This window comes from Temnothorax longispinosus, chromosome 2, assembly GCF_030848805.1.
Source record: "Temnothorax longispinosus isolate EJ_2023e chromosome 2, Tlon_JGU_v1, whole genome shotgun sequence".
NCBI lineage: Eukaryota > Metazoa > Arthropoda > Insecta > Hymenoptera > Formicidae > Temnothorax > Temnothorax longispinosus.
Window position 1 is genome coordinate 1473597 of NC_092359.1, and position 25142 is coordinate 1498738.

Genomic DNA, 25142 nt, shown 5'->3' on the forward strand with positions numbered 1-25142 from the left:
TTTCCAAAAAAAGTGTACAAAAATAAATTTTTATAAAATTTCAAATTATTTCTTTCTTTCTAATTATTATTTCAAAATCATGATAAAATTATCGCAAAAATATATTATGTAAAATTACATTTTTAATAAATAATGTATCATATGCTTTTCAGGTATAACGAGTATACAGTTGCGATCGATTTGCTTATTTACATTTTACATTGTTCACAACTTAATTAATTTTTTAAAATTACAAACTTTTAAAAATGATATTCCAAAGTTTCTTATTTTTGCTTTTATCGCGCCGGACAGGTGGTTTCGTGAGAGAGCCAATCACGTTAATTGGTACGAGAGGTTCGTTCCGCGGCTGCACCTACTCTCTCTGGGTTCGACAGTTCCACTTACGTGGGCATGTTTACATTCAACAATTGTTTACTCTTCAGACTTTTCTTTGATTTGATCACAGAATAGATTAATAGATATCTGTGGATTTGATTCAGTTTTATTTACGTGATACTGTGTTTTTTGCCTGATGCGATAACATTCCGAGACTCTTTCTTTCAATAATTATAAGTGTCTTGCGCAATTTTCCTTTTGATGGCACAATATACAGAATATAAAAATTAGGAATATAATCGGTGTTATTTATTAATCGTGTATTTATAAATACATGCGTTTCTTATCAAAATGAGGTATGCTCAGTTAGTAATGGGTCCAGCCGGCAGCGGCAAGGTAATAAATTTTAATTGTTTGTCATTTTGTTTTTTAAGGTTTAGGTTAGGTTAAGACTTAATATTATCTCCAACTGATACCAGACCGTGAAATCCCAGTTGTTTGACATAAATCTCAATAGGTATTATGTATAAAAATGCCTTATCCTTTTACTTGAACTTTTTCTCCTCCCCTCAAATGAGAAACTTTCCTCTTAAAACTCTCCTTCCCTTAAACGGGGGATCCTCCTTTTAATCGAGGAATACGAGGGATGACGGTCGGGATCAAATCACCGACCTTTCAATTACTAATCATTTGCAGAGCTATGTGTCATCTCGAATTGTCTGTCAAACTTATATTAGATTTGTTTTTCCCTTGCTGCACTAGTTGGCGAAGTATATGTATACATTGAAGCGTGAGAAACGTACATACAAGATTCTCACACTTTAGTGTAACAGCTCTTGAACTAGTGCCGCCAGTTCAACGATAGAAAACAAATCCATTAATTGAATACTAACACTTGCCTGAATGAAACAGCTCTATTAATATTTTGATTCTGAATTTTAAATAGTCCACTTACTGCTCAATTATGCAACAACATGCTGTCGACTCGGGAAAAACGATAGATGTTGTAAATTTGGATCCTGCAGCAGAACATTTTGATTACGAGCCTCTGGCGGATGTAAGAGACTTAATTCAGTTGGATGATGCCATGGAAGACGACGAATTTAACTTTGGACCCAATGGTGGACTTGTATTCTGCATGGAGTAAGTTACTTTCTATTGAGTGCACTATTTTTTTTATATATCCTTATATCTTATTGCAATACGGGTTCTCGAAACGGGTTATACCATTGTCACTTCATATTCTTTTGCTCTCGAGCTTTAATCTTCCCATCAGTCTCTTATAAAACTGGCATACATGGGATAAAGGAATTGAATCTGAGACCCATCGATTACGAGTTCATTGTTCTCACATGGAGTTACGTGTCATCATATCATCATTTTTATAATTTATGCTTTATGTGATAAAATCACGTTTTTTTTTTTTTACAGATACTTGGTTGAAAATGCAACTTGGCTGGAAGAGAAATTAGGTGACACAGATGATGATTATATAATATTTGATTGTCCTGGACAAATCGAGTTGTATACTCATATGACTGTGATACGACAACTGATAGCTGTCCTGCAGAAACTTAATTTCCGTACATGTGGAATCTTTCTGATAGACGTCCAATTCATGATAGACGCATCGAAGTTTCTTTCAGGCACCCTGGCTGCCCTTAGCGTAATGATAAACTTAGAAATTCCTCATATCAGTATTCTTAGCAAAATGGACCTGTTATCGAAGAGCGCGCGAAAAAAATTAGACAGCTATATCGATCCCGATCCAACTAGTTTATTGGCAGATACAGAAGGAGATCCATGGAACGAGAAGTTTCGCCGTCTCACAGAGAGTCTTGGTAGAATTATAGCGGATTATAGCTTGGTGCATTTTTTGCCATTAAACATCAAGGATGAGGAAAGTATTGCAGACATAAAATTAACGATCGATAATACGATACAATATGGTGAAGACGCAGATGTAAAAACGAGAGACTTTGAAGAACCGTGCGAAGACGACTAGAGGATGGATCTTGATCATGATCGTGAAAAAGGAAAGTTATTTTACATTCTGATTGTTTACACATATGTATGGTATATTTCTACAATAATTACTAAAAGAGGAAATAAAAAAGATAATACTGCAAGCACAGGAAACGCTCTGTTAATTCATTTTATATTGCTTTATAAAATTTTCTTTGTACAATGTGAAATATTTTATATATTACTGAATATTTTATCTATCTACATACGTATTCGATGTGCTAAATACGAACATGAGACATCCGAAGGCGATGATCGAGCCGTGTGCAATGATTGCACTTCCTTCCCATCCTTCCTCCAGATGCTCATTAATTCTCATATCACGTTTTATATTACATTTGCATAAGATTTTGTCATCCGTGTGCGCATATTCTTCCAAGCAAGCTGCTTCTTCCTTATGCAGAATAGTTTTTATCATATCAGAAGTCTCTTCTTCCTTAGTGATGTATATCGCTTTGTCAGTCTTTTCCTCTTTCATTTGTTCCTCTAAAACACGAGTGCAATCACAAGAATACAGCACCTGGTCCACCACCGTTCCGTATTCGCTGTAATTGAGTAATTCGTAACGCTTGGTCACCTATAACAAAGATAGACGACGATGAGGAAAGAAGAAAGATCCTTTACGCCACGTCGTCTTCCTTTAATCTCTTTTGAATTCTCTGTTAAAGGAAAAGTGTGTGCGTATGGTATTTACTTACCTCGTCGAAAAATATTACTGCGTGTTTGGAGGATGTGAAACCGCAGCTACCGTATTTGGACAAAACTAGGTCGCAATTCGGGCCGTTGCCGATAACAAAGGTTCTACGTGTCATGAATGCTGGTGGATTAGGCTTAGGGCTTAAAGAAAGTAATGCGGCTCTTGCTCTTCTATGACAATTTATTGTTTCATAACTCTCCCCGTCCGGATTTAATATTTGCTCTAGTCTCTGTTGCGCTAATGCCTCCAATACTGGCCTCTCTAACAATTGGACACCTTCTTTAATGTTATTATAATCATGGTTGCTCGCATAAAATTCGCGATTATTACATTCCTTAGAACTATCCGTCGCAGTCTCGCTCTCCACTTTACTCGTGTGTTCACTCACTTCTGACTCTTTCTGCCGATCACTTCCCTCATCCATAGTATTATCGCACTTCACTCTTTTTGTTCTTACTTCATCGGTTTCTTCAGTTTTCTTATTTTCTACACAATTATCTTTGCTATCCGCTTTCTCAACGTCTGTCTGTTGCACTTCTTCATCTGTAGTATCTCTTATAGGCCATATAAGACCATCTTGATAAGAATGTACCGGATCTATGTGCGGCGGGTTCTCATAATGGAACTTGACGCTGCAAGGAACTTTTATTCTCGGACGACCCTCCAATCTCACCTTCGTCCGAAATAGTGGATTGGCAGCGCGCGCTTTACGTAAGAAGTCTAGTTTGACCGCGTGCTGATCTATTCGTTGATTCGCGTACTTGTCCCAGAGCTTTATGCGTTCTGTCACTCTGCAAGAGGTCAACAGATTCTGATCTATGAAGTGATTCGGATGATTGGGACACATCCATCGGCCGATTGGAAAAGCAGTCAGCGGTGGGTCCAAGCAGTCCTGGTGAAAATATAATGGACAATAGTCACACGCGATTAACGGCGCCTTTCTGCAACTACGTCCACATTCGTAGCATAAACGAGCAGGCAATGGAACCATTAAGTTGCTATCCAAGCAGTGACTTTTCCCAACTGGAAAAGAAAACAATATTACGTTTAATACAAAAGTCTTAATCGATTCGAAGCAGTTACAGCAGTGTGACTGATATTTACAAAATTTAATTTTATTCCTACAAGAAAAAGGACAAAGAAAAAAGAAAAGAAAGAGTAACACACAATCTCATCTTGCCTACCATTGTTATACGATGAGCATGGTGGTTTACCTCTTCTGCCAGATACGTAATCCAATTTATTGCTTCCAGGAAACATTATAGGCAACTGTAACTCCTTGGGCAATTCAAACTCCCTTGGATTTACCAGAGAAGCCGCCAATGTTAATACTTCCAGAGCGGATCTCTGTTTCTTTTCGTTCCCCTTCTCATCCAAGAGTACTTCCCTCTTGGAGGCGCAACGACAGGCATAGCACAACCATTCTCCATTAGGAATGTCTGTCGGATCCACCGCAGGATAGCTATAAAGTAAAAACTTTAGAACTATGCTTCTTTTGCGGACGGCGAAACATTCAATATCTCGTAGCAAGGATTTCCAAAGCAGGTAGCGATTGTTCCAATCACACTTACTGGCACTGTAAGTGATAGGAGGCCGGACATTTGTCGCAGCATATAAGCTCTCCACCATCTTTACAAGCGTCGCAAAAGTCGCGATTGTGGCCGCGACCTCGCCTCTTAAAGTACGGATGCTTCTTCTCCTCCTTCTCCTTCTTCGCTTTCGCCGTCTTGGAGTCGTCGGATATCGGTGGCGCTATGAGAGCCTGTATTTGCTGATAAAAAAAAAAGATGATTCGAGTAAGAGGCGATGGTCTTTCGCGTGAGGACGAATTAATCAGACCGTAGAGTAAAAACCCAGGACGATTTTTCACACACGGAAATTCGGGGTGTTAATGATAGATCCGCTTGTTCCGCTTACCGGCATCAATCCGCCTATCATCGGAAAACCATACTCGACGGTACTCATTTGGGAAACGCAGCGACGAACGTTGAAAATAATCAAAATTATCCCTTCGTGTTCTCTGCGGGTCTCTGCCTCCAGTCGATCAGTGTCCGCTCCGTCCACTCTCCACCACCATGCACCATTCCTCACCGTCTCTCGCGCACTAATGTGGCGCTCACCGAGCTGTTTTGCTGGACGCAGTGGACGCCACTGGACGCAGCCATTGACGCGTCCCGAAACTCATCGAAATTCGAGAGATATAAACATATTCGCAAACTGTCCAATTCGTCTGCAAGAATAGTCGGTGTGTATTTTACAATTTTCTCATTCATGTTCTCACAATGTTCTCATTCAGATCGAAGGAGAACCTAACCTAAATTTTTGTGAAAGAAACAGCACCTGTTCCGAACTTAAAAAAAAAAGAAGGAGAAACGGCAACAATCGTGGAAGCCGAGACTTGAAGACTTCGACAAGAGTGACAAGGTAACGAGCGTTACGATTCGAAGCGACGGTGTCCAAGACCATGTATTCGGCGAATGCACGCGCCGGTATTGCTCGCGCGTTTTTCGCGCACCGAGGGCTGCACGACAACGTGGAGCTGGTCGAGAGGTGCACGGAGATCGTGAATCGAAATCCGCGGAACTTGGAGCGGCTGAGGATAGCGAGGAAACCCAGCGGTTATCATCTCAATAACCCCGGGCATTCGTACTGGCACAAGTAAGATTGGTTTTTTTTCAAGTTCCAATTGCCACGAATAAACAAGACCTATATTCTCGTTTTCATTACAATCAGTTTAATCACACTGTCACTGTGTCAATTTACAGATTGTTCCTTGTTAAGAAACCGCGCTACATTACCGCGGAAGTGCGCCACTTTGAGAATGGACCGGTTGTTACAGCTTCCAGTGCGGAATGGGCATTGAAGAAACAGTTATATCGGTATAAAGATTCAGTCAGACTATCTATTATTATATATTTTTTCGTCTAATTTTCTTCATCCTGTTGACGTAATGCAAATGTTTCAGGACCACTGATGGTTCAGCCTATATTAATGTAGGACGAGTGTTGGCTCAACGTTGCCTGGAGGCTGGGATCTGCGAAATAGAGATTGATGCCGCGTTAGCTGGAAACAAATGTGAATTGTTGATCAAAGAATTGGAGAAGAGTAATATCATTCTGACTGAGCCGCCAGTGTACAAGTATCCAAATTCTTGGGACAGATACCGACCGGAAAAGCCATGGGAGATCCACGAATAGTCTGCTTTGTCTCCTCTATATAGTAATATAAACAGATTTTTAAGTGCAGAGTGAGAAACGAAGTGTGTATGTCATACAAACAATGTGTGCTTCTCGGTGGAAACCGAATAAGGTGAAACTTGGTGAGTGATATAAGATATTTTATTATCTTAGCATCTATTCACTGTGAAATGCCGAGTTTTGTACATTACAGTATCTAGGAGTAAAAATAAATAATTGTATCGCTGTTAAATAAACGTCTATAGTCTACTAGAGATGTAACGCTGTGACTTAAAAGCATGTCATTACCTAAGGCAAGTACATTCCGTCAGACATGGTCTGCGATGCGAATGGAATGTAACGTTACGTGATTCTTATCATAATGACTGTAATAGAAAATTTAAGTTAAGCTAGGTATACGTACATATACAGATTGATACAGAAATGATTATGAAAATTGATGAATTTGCCCAGTGATTGGGTGTAAATATTGGTACCGGTGTACCGGTTTATGATGTACAAACTCAACTTGCAAGCCTGTACAGTTATCAGAGATATTCCTGTGTCATTCTGTACATGTAAATTAAAAAAATAATTTTGGATTTCTTTCAGCTTCCTGGAATCATCTTTTTTTCTCTCTCACCGTCGACGTTTACAATATATTCTATATTCGAACAGTTGGTACCTTAACTCGCAATATTCTTAAGTATCTCTCTTAAGTTCTTAAGTATTCCTAAGTAATCCGCAATGTTGCTCGTTTATGCCGCACTATTTTGCGGTTGCTAAATTAAATCGCTTGCACTGAGCAAATAAATACAAATGCAATGAACACTTTAAATAATAATTTACGTTACAACTATTTTTTATATATTAAGTAACTATTGTAGTTATATATAAAGAGTAGTGTAAAAAGGAATAATTAGACGATTGATAAATTAATTTAACGAGTTTTAATATGGATTTTTCATAGGAGACTAAATGCAATTTAAGTTTATATTTTACTCGTCTCCATTAAAAGAATCGCGTCAATTGGATGATCGTAAATTGCGATGCGCTTAATTCCTACGAACACACAATTAAAAGTTTCTTGATTTGCTTAAACTTTTTTTTGTAGGCCACGAATAATTTACGACAAGACTAACTCATTTCCCTGATAAAATAGATTACTTAATATTCTGATAAAATTTATCTTTTAGATTACCTATCGCAGTAATAAGTAATAATATTGCATAACATACATACATGTATCACACATACACGCATATTCGCGGAAGAGAGAGGCTTTAATAAAATTTATTTGATGAGTAGATTTTAAATTAAAAAAGAGTACCGCTCAAAATTCATTGACTGTGAAACAATAATGCCGCCGTTACCAAGATACGACTGTACTGTCAGTTGTACCTTCGTATATATATCTTCGACGATGCGAGGACAAGTCCGAAAAAGAATTATGAAAAGAAAAAGAAATAAATAATAGCGCGCTATTTGCAAGTGTGTATATCGATATTCTTCACGCAGGTCTTGCACTCGACGAAGCAACACCAGTGAAACTTGCACTCGCATCTCTCCTTGATGGTCGACTTCTGCGTGTTGTATCCCCTGCCGCAGCAAAGGAGATTGCAGCCGTCCATGCCAGACGAGGTTCTATTGCATAATCTACCCTGCGTGCCTGTTGCAAAATAATTCCAAATAATTCAAATATCTTATAAACATTCGAAAAATTAAATCTTGAACCTCTTCCCGATTTTTCCTAAATAAAAATACTCGATAACAAATGCAACATCTTCGAGAGAGAGATAGAGCTACCTAGTGATCCCAGGGTGTCATTCGGGAGGCAGTAATTCGGCGAGTCGTCCAGATAGACCAGATCGTTCGCAGTGGGTACGGAGAACCTGGGATCGCGCATCGATAAGCGGCCGCGCCGATTTACCTTGACTTCGGTCGCACCGTCGTACTTGTCCAACAGAAAATCGCCTGAAAATGCACAAAATTGCGTTACCGTCTGCACAGCATATTCCTCGAACGACGTAAGTGTCTATGACATCGTAAAAGTATCCAAAAGGTATCTTAAATAACGTTATTTAATGATATTTACTATTTAGGATGGATTTTTTTATATATCTTCAGTCGACGTCAAAGAAACGCCCTAAAGAGCATTTAAGATGTCTTTTAAATTGTCACTTGGACTTTGCATTGTTCGGCGATGAGGGATGTTAATCGCCAGACCTACCGATGTCGCGAAACGATGTGAGCTGCTGCCAGCAGGTGATCAGGCTGCAGCTTCCGGAAACGCCGTGACATTTGCACGTCACCTTGGACCTTTTGATGACGGCCTGCGGGGGATGTATGGTTGGCGCATTAGTTTCGTTTGCCGCCCTTTTGGTTCAGCGAATTCGCATTAAATCGCGCGAAATCGATACGCGCGTATACATTTAACGCGACGCGACATTTAAAGAGACATTTCTCGCGCGCGAGCTAAGAAAAGAACGAACTTTACCCTGCGACCGGCCTCATTGTTGTGCAGATTCATCAGGCTCCTGCCCTGCTCCCGGCTGCCCCTCTTAAAGCTGCGCTCCCGCTCCCGCACATCAACGAACGCCTGCGTGAATCTGAAACGGACGTTCGTTCACATTAACTTCGATAATAATTAAGTACTGCATCATGATATATAAATTATATCTCTATATATGTATATACATAAAAACTAGAATATCTGTCTGCGTACGCTATTAACTTCTGAACCCTTTTTGACCAATCTAGACCAAATTTTGCATAGTTACACTCTTTAGATTCTTACATAAAATATACCATGCAACCTTGATATTCTACTCCTCCCTGATTTCTTCTCCTTTGTAATAATTAAAGTTTAGTGCATTATTATATATAAAAAGCTCGGGCAATGCCGAATAATTTAAGCTAATATAATTTTATATCATACGATGTGTACTTAATATTACATTAAATCAAATATAAATATAAGTAGATATTTATCTCATGTCTTTCGGCTTTAAAAGGGTTTACAAAATATTAATTCCAATAATATATTACGTACTGAGATCACAAGTGTAACGAAAACTACGACAATATACCGTTTTATCAAATACAAATAAAAATTATATTAACAAGTAGTGGCTAAAAGAAATTGTTTTCGGAAAAATACCACGATAATGTATCTCGACTGTTATTATTATTGAAATATATGACGACGGCAGTCGTTATCTATAGGTATGCGCATGACTCTTGCGATCCATCGATGGACCATCATTAATCAAATACCGAAGACCGGTTACGCTGTGTTAATCAGATATAGAGAGTTAGGAAAAATAATCGCGCGCAGAAACATCGTCGCGCGTATCTTTTCGCGCTGGCACAACATCTTATTACCGACGAAAACATGCCTCAAACCAGTTTCCCCGGCTTCTCCGTGACGTTCGCGAGGAGAGAAAAAAAAAACACGAGGGAAAAGAAAGAAGGGAAAGAGAAAAGGAAGAGTGTTCGCCTGTACTCCTTCGAATCTTATAAAAGCCACTAAAGAGTGGCTTTTATAGGACCGGCGGTTTACGCGATTCGCGCGACGCGCTCGCACTTACTTGTAGCCGTACTCGAGATTATCCCCGCATCCGCCCCAGATCCAATCGCGCTTCAGATCCTTGGGCCTGCTACTCCTGGAACATCCGCACGACGACAGCTGGCCGTCCCGGCAGGAACGGCTGACGGAGTAGACCACTCCGGCGGCGGTGATCGCGTGAACGAACGCGGTCTCCCTGCTCGCTGCAACGGACAGCGTCGTTTCAATTAGAGAAAAAAAAATAGATGAAAAGATATCGCTCATATCGCTGTCGTTCGCACACGCTACGGTTCCTGAACGTTGGCATTAGCGCCGATTATACCTATTCTGAGTATCGGACCGAACACCGTCTCGTCGTGGACGGTGGAGCAGTTCCACCTTCTGTCCCTGAACTGATGCTGGCACTCCATGACACCGTACTTGGCGCCCTTGGCCACGCTGAACATGTGGTCCACGGACAGCTGGCAGAGCTTTCCCTGGCCCTGGGACAGGCCCTTCAGACCAACGCAGATCGTGGAGGCACTCGCGTCAAACGGTTCCATTGACTGCGCCGGTTCCAATTGCGGCAGGTGTCGTAGACCCAGATTTCTATAGGGGTACAAAATAATAACATAGTTAAAAAACACTTGCAACATCAGGTTTCAAAGATGGATCTAGACTTTCTTTTTTTTTAAACATTGGGGTCGATTGCAATTTTCTGTTATAGGAAGTCCGGAGAATCCTAGGATTCTCATTTAGAAATTGACTAAGTTCAACGGCCGTTTCGAGAACTCCACGGCATCGACGAAGCGTCGGCCGCAGTCCCCTTATAACTCCTGGAGATTTGTTACGCCGATTATATAAATTCGGTGCGGGGCGGCGAGAGTCCGTCCGCGCGTCCGTGGGCGCGGAGCGGCCCTTGGATTTCCTCCTTAATGGCGCATTTGTGAGTCAACCGTGCGAGATGATGGAACGGCACCGTCAAAGACAGAAGCCGGGGGTCGGGCATGGCCGGGAAAGGGCCCCGCCAATCTGAAATTCGAAACGGACGATCGTCGTCGCGGGCGAAGGTTCCAACAGCTCCAGCGAGCTCGAATCGCGTCTCCCCCCCTGTTTATTCCCGTCGAGAATCGTCCGTCGAGAAAAATCCCCGGGAAATACTCGGTTGGCGAAATCGCCGATCCAGGGTAGATCCAGGGGATTTGAACGCTCGCAATTTCTGCGTCAGTGACTCCGACAAACTACCTGTTTACCCAACGACGACCGATCGATCTGCCGTTGCTGCACGCGCGATTTGTGTAAACCGCACATTTGTAGTTTATTGCGACAAGATTTAAATCCTACATTGTCATATATTACAGAAAAAATGTAGATATTTAGAATGGTCACGACAAAGAGGACACCCTGTGTAAGATTAGACATGTGTTGATACTTGATATTTGCACGCACGAGGTACTTTTCTTCTGTTTCAGACAAATTTTACGCTGTGCGATTTAACCCTTTAGTGCGCAGCTTTGCATATATGCAAAGCGAATTTTCGATGTATACTCGTGTATTCTTTCTTATGAAGTTCGAACTGAAAACATGCATATTTGTAAAGGGCCTTCTCTGGCCCTTCTGGACTTCTTTCCTTTCTGGCTCCCCCCCTTCTTTGGGGAGTCAAATTAGTAAAGAATTTTGAAAATAACGTTTTAGAATTAAGCAGTCATTATTTATTTAAAAAATACTCAGAATGCTACGAAAAATTGCGCATTTAAAGGTTGAAAGAGCAACTTTTCAATTATATCTCGTAATCTCAGGTCTGGATTTCCGTCTCGCAATCGCCTTCGTCGCCGGCTGCGACGTGCGCAGCGAGTCGCGACAACCTGCACGGCGACTCGGTGCAATGCAACCTGGACGACCTGCGCGAGCGTGACTCAGGTGAATACTCGTCGGGATTGTCGGCCGGCGATGTGACGCGACCACTTGAGATGTATCAACGGCGTGCGTTACTTAGGAATTTCTACAGCGCAATTATTGGAAGACTATCGTAATTTCATCAAGCCATTGGTACATTGATTACTGTTAGTGCATTGATTCTATACGTTAAAAGTTGAGTAACTTTCAATGCCCGAGGCAGTGTATGTACAATAAGAATAAGTAAGATTTATTAGCGGGAACAAACAGCCACTTTGAAGTGGGAAAAGGAATGCTCGTCTCCGGGCTGTTTTCTTGTCCGGTATCGGGAAAAACAGAATCCCGTAACAATATTCTTCCCTCCCTCGCGTCGCGGTCCATCCGAAGTATCCGCTACGATCGGAAGAGAGAGAAAGCGAAGTCGTAAAAGTCCACGCGACCGTCTAGGGAGTGTAATAGACGACATTAATATTCTGGAACACGCTCCGGCGACGATATATCATCGGCTTTACACTCCCCTAAAACAATGGCGCGGACAAACCGCGCGGACCGGGGGAAGGGGGCACGCGCGGCAGAAAGAGCGATAATATTTCGACGGGGTACGGCCCACGCAACGCTCGCGCGGGGCACCGTCGTCGTCGCGACGTGGGCCGCGGGGCCCGCAAAATAATGCCCCGTGTCACCGAAGAGATTGCGGCTACATCCGCAGCGACGCGTATATATTCGCATATACGGGGTGTCCCGAGGCAATCGCGAGGCCGCGCGCCGCGCGACGAAATGGGATACTGTCAAGTGTAAAGGATCGCGCCGAGTAATTAAGCAATCGGGGACGATTAGTTGGGCGACGTAGAAATTGCACGACGAGATACGATAAAGGGGAGCTAATGCGTATACGTCGGAAATGCGATGTGATTTCTGACTTCGTGACTCTCTCTCTCTCTCTCTCTCTTACATTTACAGATTAGCCGTACAAGAGCGTGTCCGGATTGTCCGGAATCGGATCGGAGGAGCAACTTCAGGGGAGGCTTGTAAGCGCATTCCGATGAAAAAAAGCGGTCGGTTAGGCGAGGACGAGGATTTCCTTGCGAGAGATAGGATATACGAGAGGTGAATTCGGCGCGAAGCAGGTCTGGGGCGATCCGACCGGCACACAAAGGCGCGCGGGCGTCCGGGACCATTCGGTGATTGGTCATGCTCACGCCGGGTAGAACACAGGGGCCGGAATGGCAATTCAGAGATTAGACACACTCCCGGCGAACGAGGCAGGGCGAACGAGCGACGTGGGGAACGAGCTACGAGCTTTCGTTCGCGGCGAGAAAGAGAGAGAGAGAGGGGGGTTTTCGGGGGCCACACGAAAGATACGCTCGCTCGGATTCCCACGATGCTCGTGGGCACAAAGGCCCATAAATCTGGAATCCGCGTGAAGAATCGCGTCGATTCGTCTCCTGGCCGGCGACGTGTCGACCTAATCGCGCCGGGAACGATCGTCGACGCGTAATTAACGTTCAAATACGTTTAAATACGAAAATTAAATACAGTTTTTGTCGACGGAGAGATCGCGAGTCGATTATATCTCCCGATGGAAATATAATTCGACGATTCGAGACGGTGGTGCGACTACCGCGAATAAAAAGGGCGCTTACGATTCCTGGCGGGAACGAATTCGATCGACACACTCGGCGACCTCCTCTTTAATGAGGGGTATAAAGAAGCAGAGATTATTCGAGATAAACTGCTCGTTTAGCAATTCAGTGAATTAATTTGCTCGATAAATTCATTTATTCGCTCGCCTCTCTCACGGTACTTGATGGCGTCCGCGCGTGGTATACAGAATTTCAATTAACCGAGTCGACGTCGATCATCGAAAATTCAATGAAACGTTAGAGCGGCACCCCAGCGGCGGGGCCGTCATCGCGTCAGTTCATCCTTCGATCGGCGATATCTAGGGCACCCCTTGTCCTTCGACGTCGGCTTATTTTAAGAGTCGCGCGAGCCTAATGAAAAAATGTAATCGCGTCCCATCTAACTATAAATACGCGCGTGAAAACCGCTTGACACCTTCGATCCACGTCCGACGCCGCGGGGAAAAAGGAAGAGAGGAAAAATCGTCGCGTCACGGACGAGCGATACCGAGAAATACTTACATCCAGGTCCCCGGGACCGTCGTGGCGGCGGCGGCGGCGACCATCAGCGATCGCAGGACCAGGAGTGGACCATTGCGCATCGTCATCCTTCTTCTTCACCCCTGCAAGCATCGGAGGAAATCGGCAATTTTGTATTACGAGCATCCGCGGAGCGATCGCGCGGAGGCACCGTATTAATCGCTTCATTAGGAAGACCGCCGGCGCAGCCGGCCGTAAATCGTGCCTATGTAGCCGTACGAAAAAGGAGCGGTGACCGCGGAACGGTGAAATCAAGGTCGGATCGATGCATCACCCGGTCGCCGGCGGAAAAATCGGGTCTCAATTAAACGCCGCGCTCGGCCGAAGCGGAATCTTGACGCTCGCGCGAAGCCTAGAAACCGGGGAAACTGAGGAATGGCGATTCGTGCCGCGCTTTAGAAGCTATCAAAATTTAAAAAGTTAAGATTAACCATATATATACATATCTCAATCTAATTAGTGTCTTAATTAGGAATTTGGTAAATTATAATAAAAGATGATAACGATCTATAATCTTATAAAAACTTCAATTTTTTTTCTTGATTGAACTATATAAATGACTTCATTCGAGCAAGTTTTCTTCGTTTAACGCAATATATAATCTCATTTCAAGATTTCGATCAGAAATATTCTTCTTTTCTGTGTAGCTTTTGAAGACTCGAAGCATAGGAGATCATATAAACTCTGCGGCCGGATTAATTACAAATTACAATTCATCCATTGACGATACATTATTTGATTATTCAGACGCAGATGAGAATAACTCGCTTTGATCCTGGCCAGGACTCATTGTCAGTAATGTACACGAAGATATCGCGACGAGAACAGAAACAGATCTCGCACTTCGGGCGATTAATGCAATCCTTCTTGGCGTCTAGATAGGCGTATTCGGTCAAAGGCGCGACAGGGTGACGCGAGATCGACCGATAGGCTCTGCTAATCGTATAACTCAACGCCCGTTGATATCAACAATTTGTGCAACGTGAGAGCGATGCCGCGCGATACAGGCGCGCGCAAGGTGTAATGTCAAAGCTGTGGTATATACCATAATCGTCCCGTGGGCCTGGTTGTCTCCTCGTCCCGAGGTCAGCCAGTAGTCCACGGGGGACAGTGACGTAGCCGAAACGCGCGCGGGCCCGCGCGCGCGAAGCTCTCACGTCCGCTTTCGTTATAACGTCAAGTGCCATCGCATTATGTAAATAACGTCGAGTAAACCCTTTAAGATAACGGTGCGTCGCGTCGCGAGGTAACCGAAGATTTCGTCATCCCGATCTAATTACTAGTTCAACAAGCGTCCTCACAAACGTTCCGGGACCTCTTGAATTCCGGGAGATTGCTCTCGCCGATCCCCGCGATCGCGCCGCCGATCGTTTCTGCGCGGAATTCTCCACGCGACGGGGGAAAGGAGAGACGGTAGCTCCCTGGCCGCTTTCGCGGACCGCTAGCTCTCACCGGTGGCTATACATCCCTGTGTCCCTGTGCCCGCGCGGAACGGGTATACACACGTGTACAACGCAGGTGTATGTACACGCGCGCTCCTTGCGCTCATAGACGGCACATCGCCGTCTATATCTAGCCCACGCGATCGGCCCGGCGATATTAGCCGGCGCATAAAACGCATTTGCGATCACGGCGGGAATGCAAACGGCGCGCACTTCGGCGTCCGCGTCCCCGCGACGAACCGCGCCGCGGAGCGGGCAGACGCGCGCGGATTATCAGCGGTTAAGTATCTCGCGCGCTGGAGGCTCGCGGCTGAACAAGACATGACCGAGGCGATATAGGATGCAATAAGCGCCGTTGCGTCTGCTACGGAATGAGCCAATTGCCGATTCCCTATGGCTGCGTCGTACCGGCGTATAGTTATAATGAGCAACAAAAGGAAGAGAGGCAGAAGGCGAGAGAGAGAGAGAGAGAATCTCAAATCTAATATTAGGTGCACGTGCATAACGACGCACTTTGCTCGGCTACTCGAGTAGTCGCGCTTGCATAATCCCCGTGACAGAGGCCGGCAACGCGCTGGCTGCCGAATCGTAAAATGCGATCGTAACGCGAGGCACGATTATAAAACGGTTCGGTTTTGCGGCGCGCGAAGCGACGATTTACTCACGTCGTTAACGCGATATCGCGGATCCTTCGCGAGGAATTGGTAAGGGAGAAAAACTTGCAATTAAATACAGAAGATGTCATCTTCGGTCGGGCTGGATCTTGATAGCCTGATAATGATAATTCTTATTATTGAAATAAGGCTCGTTTTGCAGAGCAATGTAAGGGAATAATGGGCCAACGATACGCTAAACAAGTTCAAGATATTATATTAATAATAAAATTTATTCGTAAATAGAATGGGTAATATAATAAATAATGTTCCTGTGTGAATTTTGTGTACTAAAAAGAAAAACTTGTCAGTTAACGTGTGGGATACGCGGGTTGCGAAATCCCGTTCCTTCTCCATCCTCTCGTCCATCTCGAATTTCTGGATTATAAATGACGATATCGCTTTAAACACGGAGTCGCGTTTAAAGCGAGCTTAATGAATTGCTTATGCTCGCTTTATTGCGTGCTCTCGGCCTGTCGTATAATTTAGCGTTATCTCAAGTTCTTCAGCAACGAATTTATTCAACGACGTGATACAGCTGATAAAATGCCGATTGCGGTCCCGGAATGCAATCGCGGGAGGAAAAAGAGTGAGCGAAATTCACGTTTAAGGATCTCGGGGACATGCAGGCGGATCAGAGTCGTCGATATCCAGGTAGGCTGTTAATTGTATTCACTAGATAAGACGGTGCGCGTTCGAGGGTCCGAGTCGCGTCAAACGGTCCCCCCGAAGGGGGGCAATAGGCTCTAGATTTTCACGGAGCGCGCCAAGATGACGACTCGAGCCCTCTTAACAAAGCTGGAAGCTAAGGACGGAGTGTACACACACTTGAGGTGCGCGTACGCGGAGGAAAACGAGAGCCTACCGGGGCCGAGAGACCGCGGCGAGAGTGGGCGAGAGGGACAACGGGGGGGTAAGGAGGGGCACAGGGGATGCAGAAGGGGCCCCGCGAGAGCGGCAGAGGAAGGAGAGGAGGAAGCGGGAGATGAGAGAAAGAGGAAGGTCGGAGGAAAGGCGGTGGAGAGATCGGGAACCTGGACGCGCGGAGGAGCACGGGGGTACGCGAGTACAGTGAGACCGGTCGACGATTGTCAATACAGAGCCTGCGCGAGGATACGACTTGCTAGAACAATTCAGATAGGAGAAAAACCAGTCAACTGCGGAAACACAAACTCCGCTCGATGGGAAGGATCGTTCTGTCTCTTAGGAGTCTGTACGGTGCTTCGCATAATCCAAGGACCTGTAATACAACGTGTACTCGAGAACCCACCGTTGTTTTGCAGAAACCAATCGCGAAATCAATCCTGGAAATACGGAATGTTTTAAAATAGACTTTAAATGCTCTAAAATGGACTTTATCAATCTGCTGGATCAAGCGCTCGATTAAACCCTCGCTAATTTCTTGATATCTTTTTTCAAGGCGACCGGGCGAGGTGTTCGATAAAGAGTCATTCGAGGACACAGGCACTGTTTGGTAAAACCCGATCGAACGAGCGAAAGCGACCGAGGACCGAGGCGCGAGGCGCGAGTGGAGAGTACTCAGAAAGATTGCAACGACGCTGAAGAGTAATTACGTACATCAAGAGGGAGACGGTCCCTTTTTACAGACACGTGAAAGGAACACAAAAGGCCCTCGTCGGACATTGTAATCGTTGATTACGCTCGCTGTACGTGCGTAGGTATCCGGCACTCCATCCAATCGTAACTCATAACTTTTACGACGCTTTCGTGAAGGTACCTTATTAACATTCAGCCGCACTAATTTATCCTCGGGAGAACTGACTTTTAATTGGGAGGTATCGGAGTAACGACGTCGTATTATACCTTCTCGTTTCGAATCGTAACGCACGTGACTATAAACGATACGGAAACTCGTGGATTTTCTGACGGATCAAGTTTATGTGTACGGTACCCGATGGCGCGTTAATATTGATAAACGTATTAAGAATCCAATTTAATTTGATAACAAATTGAATGCGACGAGATCCACCGGTTGATCGTGAAAGATCCCCGCTTTCGGAAACGACGCGCACGAAACGTCGGAAATTGTCTCCGCGAGGGATCGTCAACGTCCAGCCCTTTCTCTCTCCTCCTCGATCGAGGGTAATCCAGGATAATCGCGCGACTCGATCTAAGATAATGGAAGTACACGGGCCTCGTTGTCGATCATCGTCATATTACGAAGTCCGGATCGCGAGCGCGTCGTTATATACCGTCGCGCGTCTCTAAACGTTCCGCGAAATGATCCTCCCCGGTGATTACACCTCTCCGGGGCCAGTTCAATGCCAGGTTCGTCGTACGGCCCCGTCGGGGCTCCCACACGCGAGAGCTGAGCGTATAATCGTCGATGATGCGTCTCGTCGCGCGAAATATCTTTTGTACCCGGCGAATATTTCCGCGCGACGACGCGGGGCGCGGCTAATGGCGGCGGCGGCGATCGTAAAACGCGACAGTTTTAAAACGCGCTTTTCACCTCGTTTAAAAGGCGTCGTCGCGGGAACGGCGCGGAACGGCGGCGAGCGACGCGATATTATTCACCCGATAACGACCGCCGTCATTAAACACAACAATCTCTCGGTACTCGGCGAGAGATTAAGCTCCTCTCCTCTTACCGCGTCGCGCGATCGTACCATATTTTTCCGATTGTCCGAGGATATAAGGACCATCTTTACGGCGAGAAGAAAAATTCAGTTCGAAAATATTTTCCCGAGGACATAGAATGAAAATTGGGTCGCGTCCAGCTTTCGTCTGGAAAAATTGTCAGTGATGTCAAAACTAAGAAATATTAGGGATAATATAGGGATAATTCTAATTTCTAATACATTAGTTCTCTTTGTGAATTCTTCGATCCTTGTTGATCATCCCTTAGGAAAATAACGTCCCATGAGAAATGGTTTCAGGTCTACGGAAATGAGATCAATGACGCTTGCTGGAGCATGCCTATATATTGTTCGTGACGGTCGCAAAGTGGAGCAAAGTACGAGGCATAACGGAATGGTCATTCGCGAGATGAACTCCGGGCGAGCCGTTAAAAAGGGTGGGGAGGGAGACTCGCCTATTAATCCACCGAGACATCGGTAAATCATTGCCGGTCCAGCGACTATCAAGCGGAAATTCTCGCGACTCGGCTCGGCTCGGCTCGTATCTCGAGCCGATTCTCTACGCTCGTTTACCGATATCTCTCTCTCTCCGCGACGATATCTCTTCGGGAATCCGGTAATCTTTGTCCGCGAGAGAGCATGCCAATTTTTCACGTCAATTATGTTCCGGATGAAATCAAACGAAGGGGCACCGCCGAGATCGCGGACGGGAAATTCGATTTTAAGCGAGAAAGTTCCGGCAAGCGCACGTTCGGATATGTTTCTTAGAAAGTTACGATTTATATGCATTGCGCCAGCACGAACGTTACGAGAATACATACTCGGAATATTTAAGAGTTGATCCTCTCCGCTGCACGCGCGCGACGTTCGTCCTTTTGGGGTACGGGCTCGGAACGGGCCGAATTTCGAAGCGTTCGACAGACAGGCATCTGCGCGCCTGCAGAGATATTACTTTATGTAAAATCTAGAATCACGCCCGCGAACAATGGCTGAAAAGTGAAAGGGTTGAGCGTCCTCAGAGTCGCGACCCTCTCGCGACGCGACGCGGGCGAGCGATCGCGCCGATGAAAGCTTATCTCGACGGTCTCTCTCTTTTGAGTATCGGACCGTCACCGCACACCGTCATCGCGTATACTATAACGACCGCCCGCTAACGAGATCCTGTTACGATGGCTGACAGTTGTCTGAACGCGTGTTTCGATCCGCGAGGCTGCGTCGTTCGCGCGTTACGCGCGTGTATTCTTCGCCGAAAGAATCTTGTTATAGCTTTTATATCACGGGGAGACCGAATTCGCAAACGCGCTTTCGGAATCGTATAATTGTATTCTAATTATTCCCATTCCTGTTCTTAGTCGACATTTTTACGGATCTTATTCTTTTATCGTGTGAGGTATACGCGTTCAGCTTTAAACCGACAAAATTTATAAGTTTATTATGATCTTTGGCTGTTTATACAATACTCGTGCGTATGAAGAAGAGTTATATACATCTACGACGTATACAAAAGTATATCACCCCTGGGCAATAAATTCTTTACAAAATGATTTAATAAGAATGCATCAAAATTTAAATCGCTTATCGATTTAAGTATGTGAATTTGTTAAGAACGCGTGTTTTGTTAACCATATTTACTTTCGAGACGTATCTGTGTTACTTATTGTTTTGATACTTTTGATGGATCATCGAGACGAGGTTCGAGCGGACGAAAAATCATCGAGGAGTGTCGCTATTTAGGCGCGTTACAGTGAGTAAAACAATCCGAAACGAAAATGAAGAGTTAGATAGACGTGGCGCACGTTCGCTAGATTTTTGTCGAAGTACTTTTCCTGTAATCAATCGCGTTTCTATCATTAATTAAACATCTAAACAAAAACTATCGATTTTAATTGTCTGACCGGTTCACGTCCTGCCGACTCCATAGATTTATCTTTCCAACTATAACTGTTTGGAAAAAATTTATAAAATTCATACAATAATATTATTATTAGGCTACCAAGATCCAGGCTGGACAGTGAATGATGTTTTTTCTCTCCAATTGATTATACAAAATAACTATAAACTTTTATGCTTTACAGTTTGATAAATAATAAAATTTTGTAATTATTATACGCTCTTATGTTCCGACTCGGGAATATTTATTATCTCGAAACTAATAATCGTGCGGCGTTCATCACGACGAATTGTCCATTATACTAAACTCGTCGGGGTGAGCCACGGCGAGTTGCCGTTTAATTGAATAATTACTCACCGGAACGGAGCAAGCCGCAGTCGTTAAGTATCAGAGATAATTGCGCCCCGGCTCGACTCGCCGGGATAATCTTGTATCGTTCGCTCGTCCTTCCGCGATAATAGCGCGATCACGAGTGCGAATCGATCTCGCCTTCTCCTTATCGGGGGGAAAATCACCCGCGACGGGACCTCGTCCTTTGAATCGTGAATAGTCCTCCGGACGGAAACGTTCCTCTCCTTCCTCGCGCGACACGACTCCGCGCCGCTTCACGTCTCATTTCGCGGCTCATAACACCTACCGGCTCGCATAATTGGTTCGCCCGAGTCTCTCTCGGGGTCGCACGGAGAAGATCGGGCTCGAGGATCTGAACGAGTACTCCGGCCGTGGATCGAGTACTACTTGCGCGATCCTTCCCCGGCACAGGCACAGCGCGGCACAGCGAGCGGCGTGGCGGAGAACGCGTGCTGGAAGAGCGAGATTTCTTCTCGGAGCGAAACCTGATCGCCTGGGCGAGCTGCTCGCGCTCGGTCACGCCAGCGCGCGATTGCGATCTTGATGGAATAATTTCCGCCGAACTCTTTCGCCGCCGCGTGCCCGAGTTTTAAACGAGTCGCGGCCGTTCGGCGCGACTGAACGCGAGGATCCCGCTCTCGAGCCTCCGAGCTCTCTAAGGATACGTTCCCGAGACGTACGATCGTCCAAGATCGCGCCCTCGATCCTTAATGCGTAGCGTTAATTGCCGCTTCAACGAATCTCACGACGTCGAACTTATAGCTCAACTGTGTTCCGCTCGGATGCGCCTGCAGACGGTCGGCGTTCTTGTTCTACTGGAGAACCTGTCATCCGATCCAACGTCCGAGATAAAAGCGAGCTACCGAGGTGCATTATTCGATGATCCCTCGAGCGCCCGTTTTTGTATGTCGTATAAAGATCCTCAGATTCTTCAGCATTCGTACGGTCGATTTGTCATATATATAATCCGATTTTCTTAAATCCTAAATCTTTTCCAACGAGCGGCAAGATCGGTATTGCTGACGACGACGATCTCGGCATAGAAGACCGAAGGACTCTGCTGAAGCTTAAAAACCGCTAGATCTCTATCCGCCACTCGCCAGGCTCCAAGACTATCGCCTTTTCCTTTCTGGACGAGCTCTTCGGGGAACCAACGGCGCTTCTTGATCAAAGAGCGAGCGGTATACTTCGCGCAGAGCGACTTCGTCAAAGTCGTCCGGGTGAAGAAGCCTGATGGTCCCGGCGGAATCGAGCTCCCGGAGGATGGAAGAAAAAAAAAACAAACAGACTCTCGCGGCACCTTTCACCGGTGGGGGCACTTCCCGGAGTGTCCTGCGGCGTCCTCGTATCTCGCGGCAAGAAGAAGAACGTCGGAGGAGATGTGTCGCCGGAGACTCGGGGGCACTCTTCCACAACGGAGCTCTTTCCCTCAACGGGGGACGCGGAAATGACCTCGTTGGAGAACGGTTGCTCCTCCTCGTGGTGTTATCGGAGGGCCCTGGGAACGCTGCGAAACCGACCGGCGCGGCGTGTTGGTACAGAATGATCGCGGCAGGGTCCACGAGCCTATGGTCCCTCTCTTTTCGCTCTCCCTCCCGCTCCTCTCCTCCCCCCTCGTTCTGTCTCTCTCCTGCTCTCTGTGGTAGTCGCGTACCCCTTCTCTGTCTCGTCGACCAGCGCTTCTCTCTCTCTCCCTTGCCCTCGCACTCGATCTCGTTCTCTCGCTCCCTCTCTCGCTTTCTCTCTCTCTTTCTCTCTATCTCTCTTACCGTAGGCCCGCGGCTCTTTCTCTCGGAGAGGGAACCCCTCGATGGTCGCACGAAACCCGCCGGCTGCTTCTCTCCCCTGCTGCTTTTCTGCCTTTCCGTTCATCTCTCTTCCGTTGCTCCGCTCGCCGTATCTTCTCACTCTCTCTTTCTCTCTTTGCCTTACTCGTTTTCTTTCCCTCTCTCCCTTTGCCGCGCGGTGGCTGGTTCATTGGTTTCATCGGTGCACCGGCCCGGGCTCTCCGTATTCTTTTCTCTAATTATACCGTTACGTGCAATCGCCCGTGTCAATTAGCAGCTCCTTTCTTTCGTTCCTCCTCTGCGCGCGCTTCTTTTTTTTTTTCTCTCGCCACTCTGGCTGGAGATCCGACGTGGCGTGCAACCCCTTCGAAGGGATCGCTGCGCTGCGCGAGGGAAGGGAGAGGAGGTCGAGGAAGCAGGGCAAGGGGTTGCGGCGCGCGCGATCGGACCCGCCAATTAATCCTCCGCACTCCGCATCCTTCGAGCCGCTCCGCTCGTGTAACAAGGCCGCCACTCGAGCAGGGATACCCGAAAATCCTGAAGACTTCTTTCAGGGCCCGATGGGGATTAGTGTGTCACACAAATATATAATATCTAAAATGTTTAACACAACTTAATTAAATTTGCAGCATACGAAACACGAGATTCAAGATAAATATTTAATATAATATATTGAGTACTATATTGATGTAAGTGTTTAAAATATGTTTATAAATCACTTTAAGAATAATATGTATACATATAAGTAAAAAATTTTCTTTCTTCTCGCTAAATAAATCAAATAAATCGGCGAAAAAGACCGTAAAAAATTATTCTTTTCAACAGAGGATACAATCAGAATTTCATTTTTCCGTCTCAGAATCTCATTTCATTTTCAAAGAGCTTATTTTAGAATCCTTAGAGATCCTCATTATTCTCTCCATTTGGCATTGCATTTAACCGTGAAGATATGGTTTTCCAATTCCATTCACCTTTTTGTACGGATGTCCGACCCCCTCGGAACAAAGATATTACTCGCCTAAAATCCAATGTTACAGAGTCGTATAATAAAATCATGTAAAAAGTGTAATATTGCGCATAACGATAAAAATTAGCAGAATGACACGAGCGGAGCAAATTCGTTCAAAAATTCACAAATCTAATCTACGGTTCCAATTATAATAGAAAAATTACATTATCAATTATATCATTTATATTAATTATAATTTGTTATAAAAATTCACAATTCTTTAATTTTAATATTTAGGAGATACAGATCTCCAATTGGCCACAAACGAGGGTGATTATTCTGTACCATTCTTAACCACTTACGAGAATGTGACGTGACAAGTTTATGGACAACCCCGGCTAAATTCCGATTAATCTAAATCTAATTAACGATTAACTCAAGAACTGCTTACAGCAAAATTTTTAACTGTACGATTCGTTGTCCCCGATCTAATTTATTTCTTTCATATGTTAAATAAGAACTAATAATTCTATCCATGTTATAAATTATAAATAATAAGGCGTTACTTATGATAAGTTAATCAGAGATTAAGTTAATCGGAGCCGAAGTCACCCTCTATCCGTCCTCCTTTCTCCGGTGGACCATCCGGCGCCCGAGCGCAGCTGCGCTATAGTTCCATCGCGATGATCGCGTTCGATATCGAACACGCGACGGAGATCGACGGACAGGAAAAGAGGGGGGGGGAGGGCGTTTAGCGTTAAATGCGCGGCGTGATTGCGGGGCCGTCGTCCGTAATCGGGGCTTTACCGCGCGCGACGATAAACCAGCCGCCATTTATGAAAGAGAAACAAAAATCCGCCGCTCGTTAGAGCCCCCGGCCGCGCGCGATGAGGAGATACGGTTTATTCATCGGCGCTTTTTCTTTCTCGATCGCCTCTCTTCCCTTTAATTATACCGTTACGCGCGATCGCCCCCTTCCCCCTCCCATCCACCCTCCTTAATTGGCTTCTTCCATTGCGGAGAGCAATGCCGATCGCTCCCGCCGCGGGCCGATTTCACCGCGGGCCCCCGCTATATATCTGCCGACGAATCTCGGGCGAAAACTCCCCGCGGATCGGCGGCGTCACGTTCCCGATCAACGTGCTCACACGTGTCGCGAGCGTAAATCGATAATCCGTTACGTCATCGTGTAACGCGTCGCTTTGACGATGTCGACTGGTCGACGATACCGGCCGCTTCTCTCCCATGTCCCCCCCTCCCCCGCTGCGTATACTATCTTTGTATGGGAGAAACGTATCGCCGCGTCGCGACACAAACCCGTCGAGATATACCCGTTAAGTATCCCCGCGCGCGCCAATACGGTAATCACCATCGATTAATCTGTACCCTCTCACCGCTTTCCTCTCCCCCCCAATAGAAGTGCGATCGATCACCTTAATTGCGGCAGATTCTGTTCCCTTTTCTCGACCACCGCTCAACGGGGTAACATTAATTGAAGGCCTTTACGCCACGAAACGTTGCCACCGAGAAAAATGTTAGACTCGGCCTCCGATCGTTATCGCGTCCCTCGCGCGTTTTTCTTTCCCGCAGGAAATCGTCTCCCCATTATCGTGCCAGGCGACTCTTATCTCAGCCAAATGTTGTCAATTAA

The 25142-nt window shown here is 45.5% G+C and overlaps 4 protein-coding genes and 1 long non-coding RNA gene across 10 annotated transcripts; 3 read left to right on the plus strand and 2 right to left on the minus strand.

Moving 5' to 3' along the window:
* The first annotated feature begins 367 nt into the window (after positions 1–367).
* On the plus strand, positions 368–2454 carry LOC139808468 (GPN-loop GTPase 3). The gene is made up of 3 exons (XM_071770498.1): positions 368–711; positions 1262–1458; positions 1747–2454. Exons 1-3 carry the CDS (start codon positions 667–669, stop codon positions 2318–2320), a joined length of 816 nt encoding a protein of 271 aa, XP_071626599.1. The 5' UTR covers positions 368–666; the 3' UTR covers positions 2321–2454.
* Positions 2455–2456: 2 nt separating this feature from the next.
* Positions 2457–5147, minus strand: LOC139808465 (uncharacterized). Of its 2 annotated transcripts, none has more exons than XM_071770491.1 (5): positions 4955–5147; positions 4609–4808; positions 4252–4499; positions 3039–4060; positions 2457–2917 (listed from the first exon to the last, which is right to left on the minus strand). In XM_071770491.1, exons 1-5 carry the CDS (start codon positions 5000–5002, stop codon positions 2534–2536), a joined length of 1902 nt encoding a protein of 633 aa, XP_071626592.1. In that variant the 5' UTR covers positions 5003–5147; the 3' UTR covers positions 2457–2533. The 2 variants fall into 2 exon arrangements, with proteins under 2 accessions (XP_071626592.1, XP_071626590.1); XM_071770489.1 differs by having other exon boundaries at positions 4222–4499; positions 4955–5146.
* A 4-nt stretch (positions 5148–5151) lies between these two features.
* Mrpl18 (mitochondrial ribosomal protein L18) lies at positions 5152–7871 on the plus strand. Of its 4 annotated transcripts, none has more exons than XM_071770502.1 (4): positions 5152–5282; positions 5375–5695; positions 5803–5916; positions 6003–6488. In XM_071770502.1, the coding sequence occupies exons 2-4, from the start codon at positions 5502–5504 to the stop codon at positions 6232–6234; spliced, it is 540 nt and encodes a 179-aa protein (XP_071626603.1). In that variant the 5' UTR covers positions 5152–5282; positions 5375–5501; the 3' UTR covers positions 6235–6488. The 4 variants fall into 4 exon arrangements, 2 of the variants coding, with proteins under 2 accessions (XP_071626603.1, XP_071626602.1); XM_071770501.1 differs by having other exon boundaries at positions 5164–5282; positions 5369–5695; XR_011730871.1 differs by lacking the exon at positions 5152–5282 and adding an exon at positions 7732–7871 and having other exon boundaries at positions 5297–5695; positions 6003–6356.
* Positions 7125–25040, minus strand: LOC139808467 (protein Wnt-5b). Of its 2 annotated transcripts, XM_071770496.1 has the most exons (8): positions 20762–25040; positions 13801–13901; positions 10104–10369; positions 9804–9984; positions 8711–8822; positions 8444–8546; positions 8020–8187; positions 7125–7882 (listed from the first exon to the last, which is right to left on the minus strand). In XM_071770496.1, exons 2-8 carry the CDS (start codon positions 13884–13886, stop codon positions 7695–7697), a joined length of 1104 nt encoding a protein of 367 aa, XP_071626597.1. In that variant the 5' UTR covers positions 13887–13901; positions 20762–25040; the 3' UTR covers positions 7125–7694. The 2 variants fall into 2 exon arrangements, with proteins under 2 accessions (XP_071626597.1, XP_071626598.1); XM_071770497.1 differs by lacking the exon at positions 20762–25040 and having other exon boundaries at positions 13801–14173.
* LOC139808473 (uncharacterized) lies at positions 15643–18732 on the plus strand. Its single transcript, XR_011730872.1, has 2 exons — positions 15643–16567; positions 17334–18732. It is a non-coding gene; the product is annotated as an uncharacterized lncRNA (long non-coding RNA).
* Positions 25041–25142: the final 102 nt, after the last annotated feature.

Bases quoted from the DNA above. Each gene is read 5' to 3' on its own strand.
- LOC139808467 (XM_071770496.1), bottom strand. From the start codon at position 13,886: ATGACGATGCGCAATGGTCCACTCCTGGTCCTGCGATCGCTGATGGTC. The intron at 9,985-10,103 runs GTATAATCGGCG...TGTCCGTTGCAG, and splicing joins CGGTCCGATACTCAGAATAG to CGAGCAGGGAGACCGCGTTC. The intron at 8,823-9,803 runs GTAAGTGCGAGC...CGTCCGTTTCAG, and splicing joins AATCTCGAGTACGGCTACAA to ATTCACGCAGGCGTTCGTTG.
- LOC139808468 (XM_071770498.1), top strand. From the start codon at position 667: ATGAGGTATGCTCAGTTAGTAATGGGTCCAGCCGGCAGCGGCAAG. The intron at 712-1,261 runs GTAATAAATTTT...AATTTTAAATAG, and splicing joins GTCCAGCCGGCAGCGGCAAG to TCCACTTACTGCTCAATTAT. The intron at 1,459-1,746 runs GTAAGTTACTTT...TTTTTTTTACAG, and splicing joins GGACTTGTATTCTGCATGGA to ATACTTGGTTGAAAATGCAA.
- Mrpl18 (XM_071770502.1), top strand. From the start codon at position 5,502: ATGTATTCGGCGAATGCACGCGCCGGTATTGCTCGCGCGTTTTTCGCG. The intron at 5,696-5,802 runs GTAAGATTGGTT...GTCAATTTACAG, and splicing joins GGGCATTCGTACTGGCACAA to ATTGTTCCTTGTTAAGAAAC. The intron at 5,917-6,002 runs GTATAAAGATTC...CAAATGTTTCAG, and splicing joins TTGAAGAAACAGTTATATCG to GACCACTGATGGTTCAGCCT.
- LOC139808465 (XM_071770489.1), bottom strand. From the start codon at position 5,002: ATGAGTACCGTCGAGTATGGTTTTCCGATGATAGGCGGATTGATGCCG. The intron at 4,061-4,221 runs GTAGGCAAGATG...TTTCTTTTCCAG, and splicing joins ATGCTCATCGTATAACAATG to TTGGGAAAAGTCACTGCTTG. The intron at 2,918-3,038 runs GTAAGTAAATAC...TCTTTGTTATAG, and splicing joins CAGTAATATTTTTCGACGAG to GTGACCAAGCGTTACGAATT.